This window comes from Panulirus ornatus, chromosome 53, assembly GCF_036320965.1.
Source record: "Panulirus ornatus isolate Po-2019 chromosome 53, ASM3632096v1, whole genome shotgun sequence".
Taxonomy (NCBI): Eukaryota; Metazoa; Arthropoda; class Malacostraca; order Decapoda; family Palinuridae; genus Panulirus; species Panulirus ornatus.
The window spans coordinates 1,127,826-1,154,495 of NC_092276.1; the positions used below are offsets into that span (position 1 = coordinate 1,127,826).

At 36.0% G+C, this 26,670-nt stretch overlaps 2 protein-coding genes across 6 annotated transcripts; one reads left to right on the forward strand and one right to left on the reverse strand.

The window, feature by feature from the left end:
* The first annotated feature begins 497 nt into the window (after positions 1-497).
* On the forward strand, positions 498-17,643 carry LOC139765153 (uncharacterized). Of its 4 annotated transcripts, none has more exons than XM_071692352.1 (9): positions 498-671; positions 2,826-3,084; positions 3,330-4,475; positions 5,430-5,594; positions 5,840-5,968; positions 6,079-6,261; positions 12,427-12,636; positions 13,141-13,272; positions 14,268-17,643. In XM_071692352.1, the coding sequence occupies exons 2-9, from the start codon at positions 2,836-2,838 to the stop codon at positions 15,315-15,317; spliced, it is 3,264 nt and encodes a 1,087-aa protein (XP_071548453.1). In that variant the 5' UTR covers positions 498-671; positions 2,826-2,835; the 3' UTR covers positions 15,318-17,643. The 4 variants fall into 4 exon arrangements, with proteins under 4 accessions (XP_071548453.1, XP_071548456.1, XP_071548454.1 ...); XM_071692355.1 differs by having other exon boundaries at positions 499-671; positions 5,433-5,594; XM_071692353.1 differs by lacking the exon at positions 498-671 and adding an exon at positions 786-885.
* On the reverse strand, positions 10,264-26,476 carry Pus10 (Pseudouridine synthase 10). Of its 2 annotated transcripts, XM_071692357.1 has the most exons (11): positions 26,244-26,476; positions 25,477-25,692; positions 23,549-23,686; positions 22,573-22,736; positions 22,173-22,384; positions 20,267-20,392; positions 19,394-19,583; positions 18,063-18,297; positions 17,492-17,617; positions 17,167-17,225; positions 10,264-10,412 (listed from the first exon to the last, which is right to left on the reverse strand). In XM_071692357.1, the coding sequence occupies exons 1-10, from the start codon at positions 26,406-26,408 to the stop codon at positions 17,187-17,189; spliced, it is 1,611 nt and encodes a 536-aa protein (XP_071548458.1). In that variant the 5' UTR covers positions 26,409-26,476; the 3' UTR covers positions 10,264-10,412; positions 17,167-17,186. The 2 variants fall into 2 exon arrangements, with proteins under 2 accessions (XP_071548458.1, XP_071548457.1); XM_071692356.1 differs by lacking the exon at positions 10,264-10,412 and having other exon boundaries at positions 16,943-17,225; positions 26,244-26,475.
* Between the last annotated feature and the right edge of the window lie 194 nt (positions 26,477-26,670).

The window sequence follows — 26,670 nt, forward strand, 5'->3', positions numbered from 1 at the left end:
ATTATTTTTTCATGGGGTTTAACTTATCCTTCTACATCGAAGTTCATTGTGGCCCTTTTCAGCTTCACATAAGTTTCCTTCATCAATCATACCATAAACTGATGTAAACTTCCATGTCGGTGATGCGACTCAGACATGCAACGTTTAAGGTTACGTGGCATGGATGGGCAGCGACACATTCCCTCTCCAAAGCTCACGAGATACGAGATCCTTCAGCAGCAGATCTATGCGACTCCCGTTTCTTCTCCATCACGTAAGAGCTCCACACTACATCGATGATATCTCATCTCTTCTGCAGGACCACCACCACATGATCTCTGCATTATTTTCTCTCTCCTAAAGCACATCCATGAGATCTCGGGAATTCCATACTTATCTCCTTTAGCAGCAACACGAGACCAAAAAGCAACTTACCTCTTCTGCACAACACTGTAAGACTTCTTCCTAAACACTCTTGCTTATTCACCAGCAATATCCTAATGACTTCATTCCCTTGTGCATATATGATATATAGTCCTAATCGAACTGAAGAATCCTTTGACAGATATCCCGAAAGTCAAGTGGTATATCTGACTGCAACTGGTCTAATTTTTTTTTTGTTTATGACGTCGTGTTCGCCATTTTCACCAGACAATAACAAACAGACGACAGGAAAAGGATATTTAAACATTGTATGTACACACACACGCACACACACACACACACACACACACACATATATATATATATATATATATATATATATATATATATATATATATATATATATATATATATATATATATATTGAAAGGAGTAGTGACGGGAAGTGGAGCTGCTTAGTGAAAGTTGAACATGTAAACAAAATTTATGATCTACTTCGTAAACTGTGCGACCGTACAAAAAGTAATAATAATTGATGAAATTACCAATTCGGACATCCACCTGTTTGCGATAGAAATGAAGTCCAGAATCGTTAAAAAGATATAAAGAAGCCGATAAGATTACCATTTGGGTTGCTTTGATGATGGTTTTGGATGTCTGAACGATTCTGAGATTCATTATCTATCGCAATCAGGTGGCTGTAAGCGTCCGATGCTGTAATTATACCAATTGCTGGTAGCTTAAAGCTTGATCATGTTCGACATTTAGGCCAAAATTACGTATAACGCTTACGTTCAGTAGGAATATTCGTTGTGTGATATGGGATGTATATGCATATAAGCTGTGGTTGCACTCAGATTGAGAAAGGTGAACCATTGATTGACTCGGTGAAATTGTAGTATCAAAACGTGTGATTTCTAAGTTATTTCTCAAATGATATGAGGACATTTTGAATTATAGCAATTGTAATTTGTAATATTTTTTGTAACATGCCCATAGTGAAAACAACAAAAAATAACTACATAACCTTGGCCAGGCTAATCTAATCAAACCCAAGTCAGAAAAAGTATTCCAGGTTTAGATGTATTACAGAGTAATCTTTGTATAATTTCAAGGGCCTCTTTTGATAATTTTCCAGTACTGGGGCACCTCAATACTAACTAGAATTTCTTTATAATCCAGTGATAATGTAGAAAAAATTGGTGTGATCTGGATAATTTGTCTATATATATATATATATATATATATATATATATATATACATGATAAGTAAATTGGTAGTAGGGAGGGTTATGAAGATAAAAATATAAATAAAGCAATGTATGTCCTTTACTTGTTTTGTACTCATCATTGAATAATGATGATAACAATATGCTTCTGGGCATGATAATGGCAAGTTTGGAGGGCAAGGGGTTAAATTTTTTGAGGCCAAGAGATCAATGGCAAGAGAGGCTACTTTTATACCACCATGAAGCTTGGGCAAAATTATCACCTTGACAGCTAATGTCAAAACCTTATGGGTTAATAACATCAGGATTGATAGTAATAACATTAATAATACTACCAATGAAATAATAGTGATCATACTACTGATAATAATGATAATGATAATGATAATAATAATAGTGATAATAATGATTATAATAATGATAATAACAGTAACAGACATTATGATATGCTAGGCAGTGATTATCATGATAAAGATGATTACAGTACAGTAAAAATATTATAACAATACTACTGATAATAACAGTATTACTACTACTACTACTAATGATAATGATATTATTGATAATGATGAAGATAATGATAATAACCCTCATCTTTGTAATAGTATGTATTTCTATCAGGCAGGTGAGACACCATTTTACATATGGTTGATAGGTTTTCATGATGTTTGTGGCTGACAGGTGCTATGCTCAAATTCATACCAGCAGGAAATTAGGATTTTGTATGTTTGGGAAATAAGTGATGCATTTATTTCAACATAGATAAGAGAATATATCTGCTCAGTCATGTGTTGTACAAGGATTTGGTGTATATGGTAAGTGACATGGGTTTTTAGCTGAATGGTGTCATAGCTAGTTGTGTGAGGTGGTTACTGATTAGCCAGTGATTATAGCAGTTATGTTGATTTTTCAGATTGCGATATAAGGATACTATGTTATGTTTTCTGTGTGCATTAAACATGACTGTGACTTTATTAGCAATGCACTCTTCTTCATTTCAAAGGGTAGCCAGACAATTATCAAATACAACCACATGAAAGGTAAGGACAAGTGAGGAGTTTAGCTTGAATATGCTTTTTATTGGCCGAAAGCTAACTTTTTGTTGTGCCGATGTAAAAGTTAATTGCTAGTCACTAATATGGTAGGAGGTGGTTATTCCAGTACCATTTTGCAATTAGGTTAATTTTGTAATTTCTTTTTTTGTAGGTCTAACATTAATTTTGTACATTTCAGAGTTTTCAAGATGGATGGGAAGCATTTTGTTTGGAATGCACAGAATGGGGATATTTGGGAAGTAGCAAATGAACTACAAGAAAAAGCAGTTCATGTGGATGTGTATCTGCAAGCAATAAGAAATGAATCCTGTAATGTTAAAGATATAGACTGTAATGTCTTTAACAAATTACCTTCATCGAAAGAAAAGGTTACAAAGAATGTAACTTTCCCTGCTCATAAGCTGATGCTAGCAGCTGCTTCACCCTTCCTTAATAAGGTGTAGATAATTTCTTGCTTCTTACATTCTTATTGTGAAATGATAAGGCCATTATATATATAACACCCAATACTTATATTGATGAATATATGTTCGTATACACTAGAGCCTTTATACATTTTTTTGTTATTTGTCTTCCTATATCATTTATGCTGTCACATGATCCTTCCCTGCGATGCATTCATTTGGCATGTAACTTGGGGATTCAGAGATAACTTTAGTGCTTTTTTGAATTGTCTTTTCAGGTGCTTAATGAACATTATCATGACCATCATGATAGCTGTGTGAACATCACTGTGCCTAATGTTTCACCTGATGCTTTGCACTACATCCTTAACTTCATATACTGTGGTGATGTAAACATACCTCTAGCAGTCAGGGAACAAGTTTTAGAAGCTGCAAAACTGCTGCAAGTCAGTAATCTAATTGATTATTTCCAACCAAACTGTATAAAGTTAGAAGAGATGAATGAGGAGGAAAGCAAAGTATTAGAAACAGAGGTAGATAAACCTCTCAGTGATATAATGAAAGTACCTCCCAAAAAGAGAGGAAGGAAAAGGAAAATCCCAAGATTACAGCCAGTAATTGATGAAACTTCTTCAATGAATCTTACAAAGATACAGAAAGAAAAATGTATCCTTACTGAACCAAAAATGTATTTAGATAACCAACTTGGGAGATGTCACAGAAAAATAAAGAGCAGATACAGTTCAGATATTTATGAGGTAAATATACCAAAACTGAGAAAATGTAAGAGTACAGGATTACACAGTGAAGTAAAACAAGAGCAGAAATCTGAACAAAGTTTTGAGGAGACTAAGGAGTCTTCAAGTCACACTTGCATCTTAAAAACTAACTCTAAGTTGCCCAAAATGAATGAAGACTGTGATGTAAATGTGTTAGTAGATAATATAGATGTAGACAAAAAAGATTTTACTAATCTACCTCCAGGAACAAGCAATGTTTTTGAGTCAAAATTTACAAAAATGGAAGATATTGATCCTGATCTGTTAACTCTACCATCAACATCAGCATCATCATCATCCTCAGTTGTGATAACACATTTATTTGCATCCGATTCATCTTACCTGCAGGAGTCAAATAGGTCACAAAGTCTCAAAGAAATACCTTGTACATCATTTATAGATCCCCAGGTTTCCATGGCAAGTACAACAAAAGAATCGTATGAGTCATCATCTTTGATTGTGGCATCCTCTTCATCATCACTATTGTCACAAATAAAAGAACTACCTGTAACAGCATCACCAACTATGCAAGACTTGCCTCTAAAACAAGTTTCTGGAATTAGCCATACCCAGGTGACCTCAGATACCCTTCAGGAAAAGATTGCAGATGAGGAACAAGAGGAAGATGGGCTTTTGAAATGGCAGGTAAGACTTGAAAAATACTGTCCTTGAATAATCTTTATGATAGACTAGGTTATTAAGGTAACAAATGTACTCCTAGGAATTAGATGCCCCTGCACATAATGTCCTGCCACCCTTCTGGGTTGGGGTTGTGGACCTTGATTCCAAAAAAGATGAATGGTTAATTGCATGTGAGTCACCCTATGTATTAAACTAATCTTTAGTCAGTATTGTCTGTTTCTCCACAGGACACATTTAGGTGACCAAACCGGTGTCTGATGTGTCCAGGAGGCTGCATTAGACACCTGCCTACCTAAGCACTTAAGATTTTGAAAAAATACACCAAGTCTTTGGAGCTGAGATGTGCTGGTTAAAGTCTGGTTTCAAGAGTGCTATAGTGTATTGCTGAATCTAATTGGAAGATTAAGAACATAGCGTATGCTGGATTTTACAGACATTTTTCACCTTGTTTCTTATGGGCCAGTACAGAATGTTTGAGAAGTTAACGAGGGAGGGAGATTTTGAGGGGTTTATGATGGCTAGGTTGATGACCATTGGATTGTTAAGTTAGAATGATAATGGTTGTGTTAATCAAATATTTGTGTGCCCATTGGGTACAGATGGGATCTGATACCTTGTTCTTCCCATTTCTTGTTCATTCATAAAGTTCCAGCATATATTTGTCATATTGGCACATAATGACACTTGATCATACAATATTTTTTCTGATTTGATGTTTATATTGAGATTCAGTGTAAGCTAATACAGATGTGAATTTTTCCAATTCTTTGTAGGTTTTTCAGTAATAGAACTTTTCCCAACGTTGTATGTGTTACTAAACATTTACTTTCATTATATACCTTATAGGTATGCAAAATTTTTTACTTTTGCCATACTCTTTGGTAGATTTCACACTTCTTGTTCTGTAAAATATAACAGATAACTGATATTGGTATATCACTGTTTTGTTTCATTCAGCAGGTACTATTTAAGGAATGTGAGAATTTCACGGAAACAGTGGGCCCTACTCCACGTGATTCAGTGGGTGATGGTGTTCAGAATATAACTGTCAAGTACCAAGATGGAGGAGTTGACATTAATCAGTGGATGTCAGAAGAATTTCATAGTTATATAACACCAGAGGTAAATATTCCTATGACTGAAAGATATTCCTTTGGTATTCATTAAACTTGGACATCTGAAATTAAGTTTCAGGATTTGTAAAGATTTTATGGTAGTACCTGTGCTAACAGTTATTTCAATTTGTGCTGAAAATAAGGACCTGTGAGCTTGCTTCTGTAGCAGAAAGTAAAAGTTCTCTTGTAGCTAACATTATTATTTGAATTACATAGTACATGTGTTGCTCATTATATTTCAATTATGCACAGACTGGAGATGGTGATGAATTTTGCAAAGAAACAGAAGATTCACTTGAGAATAAAGCTAAGTCATCCTCAGCTGAATGTATTACCAATGAAGCCAGCAGACTTGAATGTAATGACACAGAGAATGATAAGGCAAGTAAATTTCTTTTGTTTCTCATCAACAAGAAAAAATATTATATGTCAAACAAGACATAATGTTTAAGAGTTGTTATTGCTTCATCACTGGTTGTTTGATTTTCTAGGCTAGCTATGGGTGTGAAAAATGTGGAAGGACATATGCAGATTTACGCAGTTGTCAGGCACACATACAGGGAGTCCATCATGAGGCTAGACAAATGTGTAAATATTGTGGTAAGATGTTTAAGAGACGTTGTGACCTCTATCAGCATGAAAGGAGGCACAATACTGCAACTCTTCCATGTAAGGTATGTTGAATTCTTACCCATATGCTTATTTGTTTAATATATCAGGGGTGGCGGCAGCTTCTAAAAAGTGTGGGACTCACTGGAGTAAAAGCTTTCACAACATACTGCATTTCTATACAAGTAAGTCTGAGCAAAATGGGGGCTGAGTCCCCCTGCTTTTCAAAGTAGGGGACTTCAGCCCCTCTTTTGTGCTGCCGTCACTGCATACTTTGACCCATTTATCAATTTATGTACTTGTACTCCTCTGTGACCTGATTTGCATTTGCATTAGATGACTTTTGCAGAATCTCTAGCTCTTGTGGCAATTTGTTCATCAAAATAGAGCACTAAGAACAACCAAGATGCCAGATAGCCACAAAACTCAACACCTACGTGGATGAAACAAAGATCTGAATAAAATCCCATGTCAACATGTTTGGCTCTAAATTCTTTTCAACAACATGAGACTCCTGTCCCCCAAACCACTCCATAATTAACCACCTACTTCCAAGCAAAAATGAGAAGTCTACCTTGTCCCTCACCTTTGAGCAATCTCTACCCTGATCTCCAGCCTCAGTTGGCTTGGTGACTAATTTGTAACTGTATATGTTCATTATTGAATAAGCAGTGATATATCGTATATACTTGTGTATAGTTCGAGTTTTTGAGGCCAAGTTCTTAGGCAAATATTGGGGGTCGACCTAAACATGGGTATTAGTTTCATTAGTTTAAAATCTCTGCATGATGGGAAGAGCATCAAGCAACTTTTAGCTTCAGACATGAAAAATATTTACCAGTTACTGCCAGTAAACAATGGAAACATAAAATATATACCAGTTTGTAATGAAAAGCCTTGCAGTGCCTTCAGCAGATGAAGCTCACCAACTTACAGTAGGCTAACTTACCTTGCAACGTGCTTTCAGTAGTCTATATCAAAGTTCTTAGCTCAAGCTAACTTATATCAATGCTGCATATTCAATTGCTCAGAGCTTGAACTTTGCTGTGAACTTGTTTCTTCTTAATTAAAACTATGATGAAGAGAATTTAAACTATGATGAAGAGAATTTTTTGTATTTAATGCCAAAATTAGTGTTACTTTAATATACAGGTACACCACTGATTTTACGGCACTCTTGGTTCCACCGCCTTGCCGGATTATCCATTTTGCCAGACCAACCATGGTTACGTAATAATAATTCATTGACACACCTTTAACCCACTGATTATACATCTCCCATGTGTCTAAAGTATACCATGGACTGCTAGAAATTTAAGTTAAACAAATATCACTTTTTTTTTATATTTTCTTTTATGATATATATAGTCGCTGTCTCCTGCATTAGCAAGGGAGCACAATGAAACAGACAAAAGAATGGCCCAACCCACCCACATACACACATATATACATAAATACGCACATATACATACCTATACATTTCAACGCATACATACATACATATACCTACACAGATATATGCATATATACACATGTTCATATTCATACTTGCTGCCTTCATCCATTTCGGTCACCACCCCGTCACACATGAAACAGCACCCCCCCCTCGCGCGAGGTAGTGCTAGGAAAAGACAACAAAGGCCACAGTCGTTCACAGTCTCTAACTGTCATGTGTAATGCACCAGAATCACAGCTCCCTTCCCACATCCAAGCCCCATAAAACTTTCCATGGTTTACCCCAGATACTTCACATGCCCTGGTTCAATCCATTGACAGCATGTCGACCCCGGTATACCACATCGTTCCAATTTACTCTATTAATTGCACGCCTTTCACCCTCCTGTATGTTCAGGCGCCGATCGCTCAAAATCTTTTTAACTCCATCCTTCCACCTCCAATTTGGTCTCCCACTTCTCATTCCCTCCACCTCTGACACATATATCCTCTTTGTCGATCTTTCCTCACAGTTACTTGTACAATAGGACATTAGTTTGAATCTTGCGGGGTCTTCGTCTTCTGTTGTTAGTGCTTTCTTAGGTGTGCATCGCTAGAATAATGCAGTTTTGTCTGCATTATACACCTGCTCGGGACTGAGGTGTCGAAACCATTCCATCATCACTCGATCGTACTCAGTACTCTCACCATCTTTCATAGTTTTTCTAATCGTCATTTGCTTCTTGGAATCGCTGTCTGCATAGAATTTCAGTGTTTTCTCTCTTTGCTTCTTTATATCATAAACAGTTGATGAATCAGTAATGTAGATGTCACACAGCTTATGCGCCAAACACCACGGTCCATTTTTTTCAACAGTTCTACTTTATCTTGGATCAATATGTAGAGGTGTTTACGTTTGACACCGCAACTGACACTCTCATATGTCTTAGAAGCCATAGCCAGGGTTAGATTTAAGCAAAATAAGATAAGAATCTCACAGAATTGCAGTACCACTATCAACAAGTGCAGTGTAAAGAATGTAAATAAGCGCGCCCTACACACAACGCCATCTGTGGCCGCCCAATAAACTAGTCTGGTGGCTGCGGTAATTCCAAGTTCCCTCACGTAATTTTCTCCGGACTGAAGGAGGTGCCGAATCCTAAGTTGCTGGAAATTCGGTGTTGTATCTGTATGAGAATATGCAAACATCGATTGAAATATATTAATGTGATTTAGGAAGTTTAATCAAAAGTTACTGAAATAATGAAATCAATACAAATATTGCACGCAATTCATTTTCATCGAAATGAACATGTTCAAAAAATTTTGAACAGATTCAGTTTGGTGTATTCCACAGGATCCCCTCCTCAAGTCCCCAGATCAGGTCAGGTTCAGTCAGACTCTCGATGGTAACAGAACTATCTGTGGGCCATGATATGCTAGTTGTGTGTGTGCGGGCCATTACATTTAACAAATGCAACGATGAGTAAGAAATATACTCAATGTTTTAGAGCAGAGTGGTTGAAAGACCCTAGATATGAAAATTGGTTAAGAAAAGTAGAAGGGTGACACAAATGTCTTTGCAAGTACTGCCATTATCCATTGTCTGCCAAACTTAGTGACATTGAAAGACACAGCAAAACAGCTAAACGCAAGAAAACTGAAGTCATTCAGTACTTAAAGACAAAACCCAATTTTGTTTGAAAAAGTGAATGATGATACATAGAAGACTGAAGGAAATTTATCACCATTCATTGCAGAACATTGTTCATCATGTGTTGTTGATCATCTCAGTGATCTGTGCAAAGCAAGAGTTGCAGACAGTAAAGGATGCAAGAATTTCACGTTAAAAAGGTTGAAGTGTGGGGCAGTTGTGTGCAATGTGATTGTCCTGCATTTTAAACATGACTTCAGAATTGGTATAGGCAGTTGGAAGTTTAGCCTCTTGATCGATGAGAGTAATGACATTGTGGTAATGAAACTATTTGGTATCGCTGTTTGGTTCTATTCTGAAAGTAAGAAGATTGTAGTGACTTTTTCGGACCTTGTTGAGCTGACTGACTGTAATGCTAATAGGATATGTGATGCCATCAAGAAGTCCTTGAAAAATAATGGGTTAGAGTTACAAAACCTTATTGCAGTTGGTAATGACAATGCTTCTGTGATGACAAGTGTTGACAATTGAGTGTAAGCTAAGCTTAAGTTAGAAGTTCCTCATCTGATCCTGATTGTGTGTGTGTCATCCTTTACAGCTTGCTGTGTCTCATGCTGCAGCAGAGTGCCTACCTAGGAACTTGGATTTTTATGATCAGAGAGACCTCTTATTGGTTTTCCCAGTCTGCCATTTGCCAAGCAAGGTACAAAGAGATCTTTTCTTTGATCAATGATGGTTAAGCTCCTTTGAAATAAATACAGTTAAGCCAGAATCGATGGCTGTCAATTGAATCAGCAACTGTCAGGATACTGCAGCAGTGGGTTGAACTTAAGACACTTTGAAATAGCAAGAAACCGTGAAAGGTGTTACACAGCTCAGATCCTCTATGACATATTTTCTGACAAGAAAAACTATACCTTTCTGATATTCCTGAAGCATATTCTTGGAGAAGTTCAGTGGGTAAATGAGCAGTTTGAAGTGGAGGTACTGGATCCAACCAAACTGCTGAGTGACCTTATTCAATTTATTGATTCCACAAGTCCTAAGATCTTCATCCCAAACAGAAAATTAAGGAAGCAGCTTTATTAGAGAACTACTTAGACCCACATCTGTACTTGGGGTACGAATCTGAAAAGAGGATGACACAATGTAAGTTTCATGATAAATAGGATATGAGGAAGATGCATACATTTTGTAGCAGAGTTGGTGAAACAGCTTTGTCAACGTTTGCCATACAATATCCAAGTATTACAGTCAATGTCATCACTGAGTGCACATGAATGCCTGCCACCCATAAAGCCTGGAATACTGTAATTAGCAAAGATGGTTACTGGTGACGAAGAAATTCTCACACGCATTAAGTTCCAGTGGAGGAAGCTTCATCATGTATCTTTGAAACAGAACACTGGCACCGTAGCACTCTGGGCTGAAACAGTCTTGTTCAGGGATGCAACAGGAGAAAAACCCCTTCAGTGATCTCTGAGTTGTCTTTCACTGTGTTGATGTAGAGCGTATCTTGTCATATGAACATCGTGAAATCAAGGCTTTGAAATAGACTGAGTATCAGAACTATAGATGCTATATTTCATTTTGTAATATATCTTGTATTACAATTTGACTAATAAAAACTTACTTACTTACTTACTTACTTACTTACTTATATCATCAAGTATGGACCAAAAAAAATGGAAACTGCTATTTTATGATGATAAACTGCCTTAGGAAGTACTAAAAAACTTTGGGTCTTTGAAAGCATACAAGTCATTGCAACCACAACCAGGACTCTCACATTAACCACCACAACCCCAGGACACCGAGGATGAAGAGATTGTGGATTGGGAATTAGGAGATCTGGAATAATGATGAGTGTTTTAGTGTTAAAGTAGTCAGTTATACCTGTTATCAACAATCTGGCATGTCAAAGAACAGAAATTATTCAAAGAGCATTTTTTTTGCTGTTATTTTTGCAAGTTTAGCACTTTTTGGGAGTGAATTTAGCATCATCTGAAATTTTGAGTTGGTAACTCTGCCTAGAAAGGGCCAATGCAAAGGCAAAGCCTCTATGACCAGGGCTTTTCCACATCAGCTAGATGGTATGTTTTTCGAATTGCTTTCAGTTAAGAAACTGTTACATCAAATGTATGTTTTACCTTAAATGTGCCAGAATGAATATATTCTCAGAAATACAGAGTAGTTTTGCTGAAATGTGATGTATTTCATTGTAAAATAACATAAAATACATGACAAACAAGACTACCTAATCTCCCAGTGTTAAAGAGATGTTGCTCATTTTTTTAAGTTTTTGGTTGAAATACTGATATTCTATCCTTACTGTGCTTGATATAATACATTAACAAAAATGTAATATTTTTGCTGAAATGACGTATGTATTACAGTGGAAAGTGGGATAAAATCATGAAAACAATCGATTCGCTTTCCTGCGTTTTTAAAAAATGCTACCATAATTGCATTTTAGATGATTTTCAGTTAAAACAAACTGTTGTATTACAATAATATTCTATCCTAATTGACTTGAATAAATACTTGAATGGAAATATACAGTGTTTTTGCTGAAACTACCCACACATCAGTGTAAAGTGCCTCAATAATGAATGGTAAAAATTTGCCTTTGGCACTTGATGTTTCAGGCTCCCTGACCCTCAGTTTATAGGATGTTGAGTTTTAGTGAGAATTTTCTTGAGTTTTATATGCCATAAAATATGGTGTTTTATTACCCTAGTTTATTGTTCCATTACCCTCAAAAACTTGGGTTGGCCTATACACGAGGCATATCATAAATTAATGATTTCTTGGGAAAAAATCAAGGGTTGACCTGTACACGAGGTAGACTTATAGACGTATATATATATATAGGGGAGAAAGAATACTTCCCACGTATTCCCTGCGTGTCGTAGAAGGCGACTAAAAGGGGAGGGAGCGGGGGGCTGGAAATCCTCCCCTCTCAATTTTTTTTAATTTTCCAAAAGAAGGAACAGAGAAGGGGGCCAGGTGAGGATATTCCCTCAATGGCCCAGTCCTCAGTTCTTAACGCTACCTCACTAACGCGGGAAATGGCGAATAGTTTGAAAAAAAAAAAAAAAAAATATAAAGATAAAATGTTTATAGTTTTCAACCCTTTCAGTATTGTGGGAAGATTTTTAAACTACCAAAGGACCTTGCTGCACACATGATGACACACACTGGACGAAAGCGTTTTCATTGCAGTCATTGCAACAAGCAGCTTACTTCATTTAGAAACTTAAGAAACCACATTGCAAGCATCCATCAGAAACAGCGTGCTTTTGCTTGTCACTTATGCAACAAAACATATTCAAAATCCTGTTCTTTGCAAGTAAGTTGGAAGTAAAGTTCTTTTCATGCATGCCTCCTGCAGTTATTCACTAGCTTAATGTATGAAAAATTAGTTTATGAAAAAGTAATTCAGACATTTCAAATTTAATTTTTTTGTTTTAGTCTGATTCATGCATTCTGATGTGTGCAGGGGTAATCCTTGCCCTTGTTTGGTTTTTATTAAGTAGTAGCTAGAACTGTATGGACTGTGGTGTAGTGGTTAGCATTGCTGACCATGACACATTCATGGGCTCCCTTGGGTTGAATGGGGTCTTAGGGCTCCTTATGGCCTTTAATGGAAATTGGAAGAGTACCACTATTGCAAGCATTCTCCCTGCTTATGGGAAGGTAGGGGTAGCTATGGTTCATCTGAATTAGGTATTATTCATTATGCACTATGGATGGTTAATATTTGTTGGGGAGAGATTTTGTCTATGCTTTCATGGCATATTTTTAAATGTAGGAAATATATAATGTTCAGAAAGATTTTGAAATTATGTTGCAGGTGCATATACGATCAGTGCATACTGGTGAACGTCCCTTCAAGTGTATTGTTTGTAACAAAGGCTTCTGTGATTCTGCATTACTGAGGCTACATAATGTTGTTCATACTGGGGAACGCAAATATTCTTGTAAAGTAAGTTGATACCAATATAGATTTCAGTTCTTCACTGTTTAGATTACATCACAAAATGAGAGTTTAATCTCTGCATATCAGTTTTAGAACTCTTTTGACATTTTTTAGCTGACTTTCAAGAAACCCATTTTCTGTACTATATGAATTATGTTTCACATTTACTCTCCTAAGAATTTATTGGATGTAAATTTGATTTTACCTAAATTCAAAATATTTTATGTTGAAGCAAGCTTGTTTATCCTTTGCCATCCATCTTTCCCCATTATTTGATATGAACCTCTGTCATAACCATGCTTCATTATCTTTTCATTCTACATAACCCCAAGGTTCTTAGGATGGGCAGGGATGATGGAGAGGGGTTACAAATTAGGACATCATTAAACTCTATGTGAATGATTGCCCCTCAAAAAACATCACTACAACTGTAACAGTAATACTAAATTATCATGCTCCTTGCAAATTCTGGGATATAATGAAATCATTGTCTGTCCTTCCATCTATCCATGGACAAAAATGTCCATACCTTAATTGGAGTAACTCTGATACTTAGACATAAAATATAACATGCAGAGTACTTTTGGGGAGAGGGAGGCCCCTTCCTTGCAACGGACATGGTAGTTTGGTTTCTTGGTGCCTCGGAATAACCTGTATATTGTTCATTGTCACATACGAGGATAAGTCACCCTTTGCTCTTAGGTATCCTTTTTTCCATATCACTGACCTAAAGCCTGCCATCCATATGAAAAATTCTGTTTTCTTTATGGATTATGTTACCCAATTTTTTCTTTCTTCCTCACTCCAGTAGTATATTCTCTTACCTTACACAGCAGAAACTCTGTGGATGTTTACTTAGTTTTTGAAAGAGGAAAATACAAAGCTGCCTTGGAGAATCTTATCACTTTTGATAAAAAAAAAGGTTATAGATTAAGATCCTGCTTTTGGTAAATTTATATTGCAAATATATGATAACAAAATAATATTTTTTATTCTAATAGGTGTGTGATCGACGATTTAACCAATATAGCAACATGGTGAGCCACCAACGTGTACACACCAATGATCGTCCATTCACTTGTGTCATTTGCAAAGAAAATTTCAAGACAAGGGAGGGACTTTTGAAACATAAATGGGTTCATACAGGACTTAAACCCCTTCGATGCCGTCATTGTTCCAAAGAGTTTCGTATTAAAGAAAGTTATGAAAGACATATGCTCAAGTGTCATGGTGAAGTAATTAATGTTCCAGAGATTTATTTTGAAGTACCTGAAGAAATAATTTTGGATGAACCAAGCAAGAATTCTTCTAGCAGTAGTGTAACAGTGTTCAAAAACATAGGAGATTCTGACATACCAGAAGCATCGTCCATTCACATATCCAGTAATTTTAGTGATAAGTTGTTACAGAAGAAGACTGTTAGCAAGAATTCAGAACATGATAGTGTTCCTATAGTTCATTTAGTGAGAAATATTGCTCAAGAAAGATCATCATCTCTTCCACTGACAAGTAATGATTCAGGGCATGTACAGCTAAATTATCCCCTTTTTTCTTCAAATGCAAATGTAGAAGAAAATGAGAGTATAACCTTAGGAAGCCTGACTAATCATATTTCATCTGGTGAAACTGGTTCTCAGTCTGTTGATGTAGAATCTTTTTTGCATGAAGAAGTGAGTGTTCCTAATAGTAATGCAGTAGTTATCTCCAGAGACAGTAAAGCTGATGTACTGTCATCTAGTATTCATGAAACTGTGATAAGTGAGTGTAAGGAAGTTGTAATTCTTAGTGAGGCTTCTGAGAGCTGTGTTGATGAACTTAGTAGTAATATTCATCCATCATCTACCATCAAAATTTGGATGCCCAATGAGAGGTCTGTTGCTGAAGATACAGATGATGATTCAGATAATAGAAATATTTTAATAGTTTCAGATCAAACATTCACTGATTCTGATCAAACACTACCAGTTCTGAGTTCTGGTTTGGTTTCCCAAGAAGTTGTTCAGACCATGATATTGGACACGCCACAGGATAAGCACCAGTCTACTTTGTGACAGAATTAAATTCAAAAAATGTTCATGACATCAAAAATACATTCTCCTGTGTATTTTGTCTAAATGCAGTTGTTGAAGGTGTAGAAGCAATTTTTGCTTTTTTATAATTATTTTTTTGGAAGTAGTGCAGTAATCAACAGTGTATTTATGAAAACTGGAATTATTTTATGTTACACTGTAGTTATTAAAGTATTTGTAAAGTTTCAGAAATATAGAATTTTTTAGCATCATCATAGTGGAAATCTTAAAATGTTTTAATTATATTTGTTCATTTCATTACATTAGTAACACTGTTTTAATTCTTTTGGCTCAAATATTATTGGTCTAGAGAAGGCAATAGGAGGCTTGATGGCTTTTGGTCCAAAACATCAAAATTATCTGTAAAATTCTGATGCACTTATTAAAGATGGACATGAAGCCACTCAAACATATCTTGCTATGACCAGATTTTGTGTTGATACGAAGTGCATGCAATCATACTGCTGTGTGGCTGTACATTATTTTTGAAGAGAAGTAGTACATACATGTACAGATTATTTAGATATTCGTGAAGTCTCATAAAAAACAGCATTACAGTAAAAGCCATACTGAAATTATCTTTCTGTTCAAATAGTGGCAAGTAAATTATGTAGACACATTCCCGTTGCGGGACAGTATTTTGTGTGTGACAATGATGGTCATCTACCTATATTTTGTCTTGGTGAGAGGAACTACAGGTGCACTTTCACTCAACATATATGTATTCAAGTATGTTTTATAAATGTTTTGAATTTTTTACATATACATTTTAATGTCATTCATACTGACAACTATTTAAATGAATAAATGAGAAAACTTTATTTACACCAAGAATATCAACACTCATACCTCAGATATTGTTTCTTCAATTATAAAAGTAACCACAATAGTGAATGCAGACATTTGACTTCCCACCCAGGTGACATTACACACACTTTTTTCCATATCCTGTGGGTGACTGAAATGTATTGTATATTTTCCCAGCTGCATTGGCAAACTGCATGTGACGTCTGTAGGTTATTGGCAAAAGCATACATCAGATGGTGCTCTAAACAGAGGAGGGAATTACCCTGCTGTATTCTAAAAAAACTCATACCCACAGATCCCACCAATCCACCAAATATCACAGACAAAATGTGTAAATACCCTAAAGATTTGACAAGTACTAAACAACCACCCTTCAAACTCATTCTTAAACTCCACTCTACCAGACATTCACCAACAAGAAACTATACTCTTCAGGCATGTAAAAGTTAGGACTTTCTTTTGTGTATTCTGGACACCTCCAACCTTTACAAGCCTATAAACTCCAGTTCATTATATCACAAGACCCCCCTCAAGCCCCTAATGCTCATAATGAATACACTTAAAAACTTACTTTTCACATAACATGCACTCGTCCCACTTAAACATACATACAACATAATGACTCTTCCTACCTCTAGGCTCCAGTCAGTTTCCCAAATGTTGTAGGAACTCAATATAAGGGGATCTAAGGACAGGAATGCAATGCAATGTAAGAGAGTGAATGTATGCAAAATAGGCCATTGTTTGCGTGTTCTTGATGTTACCTTGCTAAGGTGGGCGAGGCAATTTACATTAAAAAACTCTGTCCTTCCATTTATTTCCACTTGCATCATTCTCCAATGAAAAATGGCATACATGACACTCAGACCTTCCATGAACCAAAGTAATAATTGAAAATATTCATTAACAAAATAAGTACTTTCTATCATTCAGGTAATCTGTTTTCATTTCAAGAAAGATAAATTACAATAAAATTTAGTTAATCTCTTTAATGGTTCAATATGTCTACCAAGAAAGCACCTACATTAATTCCATTTTGAAACATCATTCAGCACACTTTGGAGGCCAGTCTAGAGCAACATTCTGAAACAGAAACCCTGGTTATACACAAACATCTGCACAGTTTAAATATCTTACATATCGGGCATAGGTAAAAGGAGAACGACAGTCTAATTACACTTTAAGAAAGCAAATGGATGGCAACTAAGGAAGTGACACTGAAAACAAGATCGTGGAAATGACACTAAAACAATCAGCACCCAGGCAAAACATTATCTGTTTCATCAAATATGTATACTCTCTCACCTCTTATGATAATCACTATTGTAATGTACTAAGACTTTTCTTACCTCAACATCCAAAGCAATAATATCCATGTCTAAGCCTAAAATTGAGCCTAAGTTAGGGGATGTACGGCCTAGATCACCATGAACAAATTCCTTAATGTATGTTCCAGCTTGTGTCGTAAGATGTAGCTGAAAAGTAAAGTTATTAGTAACTACATAGGCATTTTGATGATCAGTTGATATCCCTGGAAAAAACTTATTGGTATTCACAGAAAAGTACATTTACAATTATCTACTATGTTACTTTTTCCAATTCTGTGCATGAAGAAGATTCCATAAATATCATAATATTGTGGCTGTAAAATACTGTCAACTAAACAGATGTAAGAAACTAATGGGAAAGATCAAAACTACTGTCAGAGTAATACTACATTATGGCAGATATTTGGCCATCTGAAGTGACTACCTCCTCTTATCAAAAACGTTTTTCAATGATACAAATCTATCCTAAAAGGATCTTTTTTCTGCAAGTCTAATCCAAATCAAGAAAGGGGATCTAAAAATGAAAAATGGACAGCAAAAATTCAAAATATCAGTAACTTTTATATGCCATATAGTTACTCAATGGACTAACCTTAAAAAAGTGGTCATCAACAGGTGAAGCTCTCATACTGTGGATAATCCTATGTCTTGTGGCGAGGGGTCGCCTGTGAAGAACCCGGAGTGGTGTTTTCTGTTGAACAGTGAGCTGAGATATCCTCCCAAGTTTCTCAAGTACAGAAGAATCATATCCTTTGTGTGCTATGCAAAGGGCACAATAGGCTTTAGTTTTCTCTTCTTCACCTTCTTTAAGAATTCTTATATCTCTCCTGTAGAAATACATCAAAAGCCTCCTATGAGCAAATTAAAAGATTATTTTCCAAACAAAGTGTGCTCTCACTGTAACTGTCCTTAAGTGTTCAGTATAGCAGCCTATGATAATAACAACAGCAAAAAAATGTAGAATGGATATTCATTTCTAAATATAAGATTGCTGTTTAAATTTCTTTGTATTCCTTTGTATAACTTTGGAAAAAGTAAATGGCATAATACAAAGAGTCAAGCCAACATATTTCTGTACCCTTACTTCAACAACATAATTTTCTCAGGTATTCTTTTACAGTCATAACTAATCTGGTTGTGTAAGCCATTCAAGCTTCCATGTGCAGGAAACCTCACTATTTACATTAGTTTTCCTTGATTATGATGTTAACAGATCCTAAAAAAAGGAGAAAGGGGAAGGAAAGGAGGGATGTCTAAGTCATGGAAGCATATCTTCTACAAAAAATGTCTAGTTGCTCAAAGGTGGTTTACCTCTGATTTAATAAGCTGTAATGATTGAGTAGTTTCAATTCATTTGGAAAACCTAATAATGGGATGGACAAAGGACAGTAAAATCCTTTAAGGGTACGCCTTTAGCTTGCAAGAAATGAGAGTGACAGAATGCCAACTCTCAAATTCCTTTGGCAAAATCATGAGTTATGGAGACTGAGTTATGTTCTTTAAGTGTTATGTGTGACAAGGAAAGACTGCATGCTTGTAACGAAATGCTAGCAGTCCACTCATGGGTGAGGCAGAAAGAAAAGAGAGGTACAAGGGTCAGAGGAGTGCAACTTGACAAACACCAAAGTACTGGCTCACTATGCAGCCATCACTAACTCTCCTGATACCCAGGTGGGTAGTACCAGTAATGTATATCTCTAGTTGGTGGCTACCTACAGACTACTATCTGTAAGCAATCTGAAGTTCTTTCAGATGACTTAACCTTATGGAATTGATCCTTCCTCTGTCCCCTATTTAAAAAAATACATGCTCCAGCCCTGCTTAGTTGCTTTCTACAACATGCAAGAGATACTTGGGTAGTAGTCTTTCTTCCATATCCCGAAGCATAAGATGATCCCGTTATGAAGACTCAAAATATATCACCTGTCAACAATCTGAAGGTCTCGCAGATGAATCAACCTCGTGGAATTATTGATTGAATTTTGAAGATCAGTTACTTCAGCCTGAGAAAATTTTGTACGATGTGGATTGACAAATTCAACTACAAACGGCCTACCATTCCCAAGACACCGAACATCAACATCTTCTCGCCCTGATGAGGAGAACTTGATATCTGGACAAGAAAAAAGAAGAAAACATACAAAAATTTGAAAAAGATTTAGAAGAAAATTATGAAATAAATGGGGAAAATCATTAAAGGCCCTTCCTGCATTGAAAGGAGACTCAGTAACTGTTGTTACTACCCAGATCTATATTCACATCCAATTTAAATACAACAGAAAACTTACATTTATCAAGGAGCTCTGTCTCCTAATTTGCTTATCACATTAGCAGAAACGTCTCTAAATATTTGCATGTTTGCACCGTTTAAAATGGAAATATTTGTGTCAAATGAGAGATACCTTGAGAAGCATTATCTATTCATTTAAAATCATTCCAAGACCAATTTCTAAGAAAGACTCTTTGTGATACCTTGGATCTCCTTCTAAAGGCTTCTGCAACCCAAAAATGTACCACTTCCAGAAGTACAGAATGCAGACTCCTTCGGAATGAGAAGTTTTGACAAGAATGTACCCTCCGTGAAACAGGTGTAACCTCTTGCAGGCACAATCCAGCAACAGCTTGAGAAGAATTAATGGAGAAAATAGGTTCTGCATGACCTTACTATCTTCAAAGAATTTCATCCATGCTGAGCTGTTGGATTTCCTTAGCTTTCCTCATTTGTTAATTCATCCATAGCCTTCATCTTAGAAAACTGAACTAATGTATAAATGAATGAAGGAAATGTAACTCTACCTGTTGCATGAACAGCCTCTTTGAGAGGTTGACTAAGAAGCTCCTGCACACTGGAATCCAATTTCCGTTCGCCCTCAACAAACCATGGTGTCTGAGGCAAGTCTCTGCTATACTTGTTGTATCGACCTTGAGAAAATGAAAAATTGGATTACAGTTTCCAACTGAAGGGTATACATTCATGTCAGAATGTGAAAAAAGTAGCACAAATAGCTCGTTACATAAGTTTATGTTTACTTGAAATGATAATATCTAAGCACAATTTCAAGCATAAAACACATGTTGCCACCTATCTACCTTTCTACAATGTATATGCACATGCATTTTCAACATATACAGCAGGATGGTTCATATAAATTCTCATCTGGAAATGAAGATCTCTTTAAACATCTAAAGACAGCTCTCATCCATGTACTCCCTTATTTTACATTTAATTTTTTTCCTTTACTCCCTCTATATCCCATATCACAACTCTCAGAAACTTAGAGCCTTAATCCCTGAATTCCTTAGTTAACACCCCTACAATAATTCAAATACTGCTTTCAGGGCTGTATTACTGCTTGATAACACCCTGGAACACCCTATGCACCTGAATGAAAGCCTCTCCTCACACTAAATAATGCTCCACACTTATCTTAAACTGGTATATCTTAATTTTCAAAACTGTTACTACAATGTACCCTTAAAGACGATCCTGGGACAGGTAAGATAATATATCATCAAACAGGATTTGATTCCTTGTTTACATCTTACAAAAAAAAGTAAGGCAATGAGGTGCACAAGGTAAGTGAGATAGAAGAATCTGAATGTATTTACATAGGGAGGACCTGAAGGAAGTGGGGTGCTTCAGGTACCTGAAAAGAGATTAACAATAAATGGAACCTTGGGGGCTAAAGCAAGTCACATGGTGGAAGAAGGGCTACAACCATGAATGCATTAACAAGTATGTGTATGTGCATGTCAATATCTGTCAGGGTAGAGATGGGTACAGTGTGTTTGAAGGAATAACAGTCCCATCAGTGTTATATGAATGTAAGTTTTAAGCCTTGAAGGCAAAAGAAAGGAAGAGGGTAAATGCATTGGAAGTGAAGTGCCTTACGATGACATCGACATAAGCTGGGTTTAACATGTAAGAAAAACAGTGTCAGATGTGGAAGTGAGTGTGGTCTGTTTTAGAAGGCTTACCAGGATGTACTGATATGGTATGAGCATTAGGAAAGGATGAGTGAAGTGATACCAAAAAAGATGATCTGTGTTTGAAATGGAGGAAGCAAGGATGAGTACCTACCTCCCAAGGATGAAATTTATCCAAAATGGTAGAGCTAATGTGAAGCATTCACCACATGTCTTGCTTAATGAATAAGACTATTCTTCTCAGCTGCACCCTGCATTACATACTTATCAATTCTTGGGAGAGTTCATGGAGGATATGGAAGGATGGAATGATGGAGGCTTCAGTTCAGATTACTGGAGCCTGAACATTCATAAGGGTGAGCAGTATGCACTGGGTAGAATGTAATGGAACACTGCAGTATATGGGAGGCAATGTGCTGAACCAGAGCATAAAAAGTGGTTATGCTAAACCATAACTTATATGATGGTTGCCAGGTAAGCAAGGCACAAAATCATCTGTTAATGCTATTTATTGGTCTCTTTTGGCCAAAAGATTGGTTCATCTTAAATTTCTATGAAAACTTTTTTCTACCATAAACTAGTCTACAGTCTCAAAGAGACCAGCATCAAGTAATCTCCCAGTGAAAAAAATGTAAGGAGACCCAGCTGTAAGATTCTACACAGGTTATCCTATTACCCTATAGTCAGTCAGACAGACAGACACATATAAAGATGCTCAGAAACAAATACATACTAAGTGCAGATCTGACATTAATAAATAACATGCATATCTCACCAGCCATGTAGAGGGGTGCATGGTGGCAGTGAAGGTTTGAAAATGAAACAGATTCATCTGGTATGGATGGAGGGTCTGGACAAACCCTGAGGAAGTCCTGGTCATTTAATTTCTTAAGAGCTGCATCTACTGCCTGCTTAGAATATACTCCTTTGGAGAATTTCTTGTGTTTTTTCTGTCGTGCTACAAACACAGCTCCACAAAGCTGGTCCCTGCATAAAGTAATGGCTCATAATAGCATACCAAAGAAATATGTCATAAAATTCAAAGGAAAGAAAACTTTCTCACCAATTTCCATAAACTGTTTTGTTTTAATGATGAATATATTCATGTATAATTCAACTTCATAATGCTTATGAAAAGAGGGGTTCACATAAAACTGTAAATACACAATACTTGCATTATTCCACAGTCCTTCACATCATGAATATGAGTACAAGATACAATCAAGGCAAATTCAATGTGTGAGCCAATGACAAATGATTTTCCAACAGCTGCTGCTACTTGGGGACCAACTACATTCTTCCAGACATCTTTGATAGTACCAACATGATCCTCACGTCCCTGCCATGATGTGACAAACTTAAAAGTGGATTTAAACTTGAGAAATAGATATGAATAAACATAACATGTTGTTTTAGTTCCTATAAAGTACAAGTAAGCATTTAAGAGGACCACTTCGTAGAGAAGCAACGCACTCAAGACTAAACAATCAATCCCTCAACAGGCGACATTTGGTGAAGATTGCCTATGTATAATGCACTTGGTCACTATCATGTCAAAACCTTGCAATAATGAATCTCTTACCAGGCTGCTGTAATTTTCCTAAACATAAGAGATTCTAAGCTTTCAGTCCTATGTATTAATTTCAAAAGTGCTAGCATTCTTGTCGATATATCATATGCAAATCTAAGACTGCTGAAAAATGTATCTTGAAGAATGAAAGCTATTTCTATTTCACAAGACTAACTCCTTCAACTGACTTTCATTTGAGGGCATTAAGCATTAAATACCACTAAGTTCACATTTTTTTTATAAACTTCTGCTAGTTGAGTGACGGATAAGTAATATGGAAGACATCACCTAAATATACAGTTAAGTGGGATAGATGACTATTGGAGAATAAGGAAATAAAGAAAAACAGGGTGAACGAATGATGGTACAGGACATAAACTTACATAAGAAAACCTGGTTTATGCTAACAGCAGGGTTATGATTCCAATGTCAGAAGTCTACTGAAATATGAAGCTCCTGCACATACTAATATACATCTATTTGCTTTGAATACATGTTTAAAACAAAATCATTTTGCTGATATAATAATGCTCCAAATGATCTCGTGTTTCAGGAGAACAAGAAAAGTTGTGAACTCCCACCTCTTTTGGGAACTGTGGATAAGCCTGCAGAAGTAGCGACCAGACTCTGTGTACTCGGACACTTAGACTGACAGGAAATGACAGGGCTAGAGTGAAGTACTCTGCATCATGTCCTGAACCTAATATTGCTTCACTCAACTGTAAAACAAAAAAACCTAAGACATTTGTTTTATCAGAGGTAAAAGAAATGGGGTACATGGAAAAAAAAAGGAAATAAAAGGTCAACTGGTCTGTAATGAGGTTATCTGCTAAGAGGACCAGTTCTTTTTTTTTTTAATCTATATAGTTAAGTGGTAACTTACAATAACTGAGTGGCTGTTTTGGTATCTATGGCATCTGGTGGCAACTTATTCCAATTCTTAATGATCCTACTTGTGAAGAATTACTTTATATATGTGAAATCATTTTCCTCCATAGCCTAGCCAAGTGTTTCTAGTCTCAAGATCCCTGTGTCCTTCAAACTGTGTATCCATAGTGACATCATGTATCTGTGCAACTTAAATAATCTACTATCATCACCAAACCTATAAACTTTTGTTCAAAGAGTAGTATGAGTGACAATAATCTATTCTCATACTGTTTGTGTCTTTGTAGACATCATAAAAGACAGAATAACAGAGAATGATGCTTGAGGAATGTACAGAACCATGATTGGCTTAAATGGAAACCAGATAAATAGTAATGTACATTTCTAAAGACAGAGACATGGAATATGAGGATTTACATCATGAAACCAACAGGCATGAAAGATTTGTTATATATGGTGAATCATTTGGAAAAAGTTTAAAAGAAAAATACTGGTTTGAAAGTGGAAAAAATAATTTTTCTCTATGCTTGTGAGCGTTTGTGACAGCTTTTACTCAGTGGAGGGTAGAAATACTTACAGCTATACCGTTCATTATTCTGTTACGGGACCCAATGAGTCTTCTACCCTGTACTGCTCTTTCCTTCATCTCTCTTTCCATATCACCAAGCTTACCCAAGATAGCTCCCAAATACTTAAATTCTGTAACCTTTTATAGTCTTTCTTCCCTCACATCCATAACACAGTTTAGTACACTTTCTTCTCTCACTCTGTAGGGCTTGTAAAATCTATACTTGTTTCATTTCAAACACCATTACTTTACTTTTACTCACATTTAACTTCATCTGTCTATGCTTATAAACATCATAAAACACTCGTACAACCTCCTCCAACTCCTCATCCCTCTCAACAAACAACAAAGTATCATTTGCAGACAGGCTTGTCAATTGTCACCATACCTAACAACCCCACTCCATCTCTACACCCCTTTTCCCTAGTTTTGCTTTCATCTCTCTTATCCTTAAAATACATGCTGGCATCATACAGCTTTGTTTCATTCCCATATGTACACCAAAACTTTTGCTCAACTCTCTGTCCACTCTTACACATGTATTTGCTCTTCTACAGAAGGCTTTTACACCATCCAGCAGTTATCCCCCAGCCCCATACATCCTTAAAACATTCCATAAAGCATTTCACTCAACTGTCATATACTTTCTCCAGATCCATAAATGCTGCATACAGCTTGTTACCTTTTTCTAGATACTTTTCCAGTCATTCTAACTGCAAAAATATCCTACCTTTCCTACAACCCCCTTGCTCCGAACTTACTCTGCAAGGGGGTATTAAGAAAGGCAGGGGATGCTGTGGACCAGACCAATGAGTATATCATAAGGATAATATTTACATAAAAAATATCTTTCATTGGCATGCATGGGACAGAATTAATCGAACCAATACAGTAGATGGGGGTAATGCACAATCAGTGGGCTGAAACAAAGCATATGAAGCAATCAAAGTGGGGAACTCAATCATACATAAAAAAAATTTTGTTAATAAGAAAGTCAGATTTACAGTAATGTGTGTGCTTGTTAGAAATATGATATACTGATGAGGCTCTTACCAACTTAACAACATCAGCAGAGCATCCCGACTGCAACAATCCAATGCAGGTAATGCATACAGCACATTTTTGTTTTTTCAAAGTGTGTTCAGGGGTGCTATTTTCCGTTTTCATGACTTCATCAGCTTCTTCAACATCCTCAGAACAGATATCTGTCCCTGCATCCTTGTTGCTTTCATGTTCAAAGTTACTGAAATCTTGAAAGTCAGTTTCCACCTGCAAATTAATGGTGATTACAAAGATTTTCTATCCTGATAAACATCCTACAATCAGAAAAAACAGGCAATTAAGGATACAAGTAATGTACACACAATATTCTATGTTTTGCTTTGGTGAGAGGAAAGAGAATAGTTTCTTTTTCCATATACTTTTTCTAATGAATAAATATATGGTATGCTGCTTTATATATAAACATAATACTGCTACATACAGAACTGCGAGAAAATGTTACATATACTCATCTTTGATTTTCAGTTACTGTCAGAAACACATTAATTTTCATGAGTTAAAGTATTACTTTTTCATAGTAACACATGAAAATAGTAACGAGCTCATCACTAGAAGTTTCAATATAAAATATATCAATAATACCCATCAATTTAACACAACTTCTAAAAGCTAGGTTAAGAAAGATTACCTTTGACTGTTCAGCGGTCTCCACTGTATTTCATGAATGGTACAATGTATCATATGAAAATCATAAACAGATGTGCTGAAAAATATCTACGAGATTAAAGTTATGTACAGAAGAATTATATACTACTTACCTCTTCGTTCCCTATGTTGAGTTGACTTGCAGTCTTCTTGATTGTCTCATTAATTGATGTTAAATCACCATACAAAAAATCTGACCGTTCTCCTAAATGAATCAAAATACAACGACGACAACAGCCAACGCTTTCCAGAAATTTTATGACTCTATCACCCATCATCACAATAATAACACAAGTGAAGTTGAATAACCGAAGGAAGAGATTGTTTATTAGAGCACCACAAGCCTAAGTTCTTATACCTTTCTAAACTTCTGAGAAAGAATAATTAATAAATAATGATAGCATGATAGATATATGCAAAAATATATTTTTCTAATGGTAAATATCACAAAAACGGATAAATGGTAATACCATAAAAGCAAAATAGTTTACAAAATAAATAAACGCTCGTTATCCATATACCAGCGAGAAGAAAATTTCA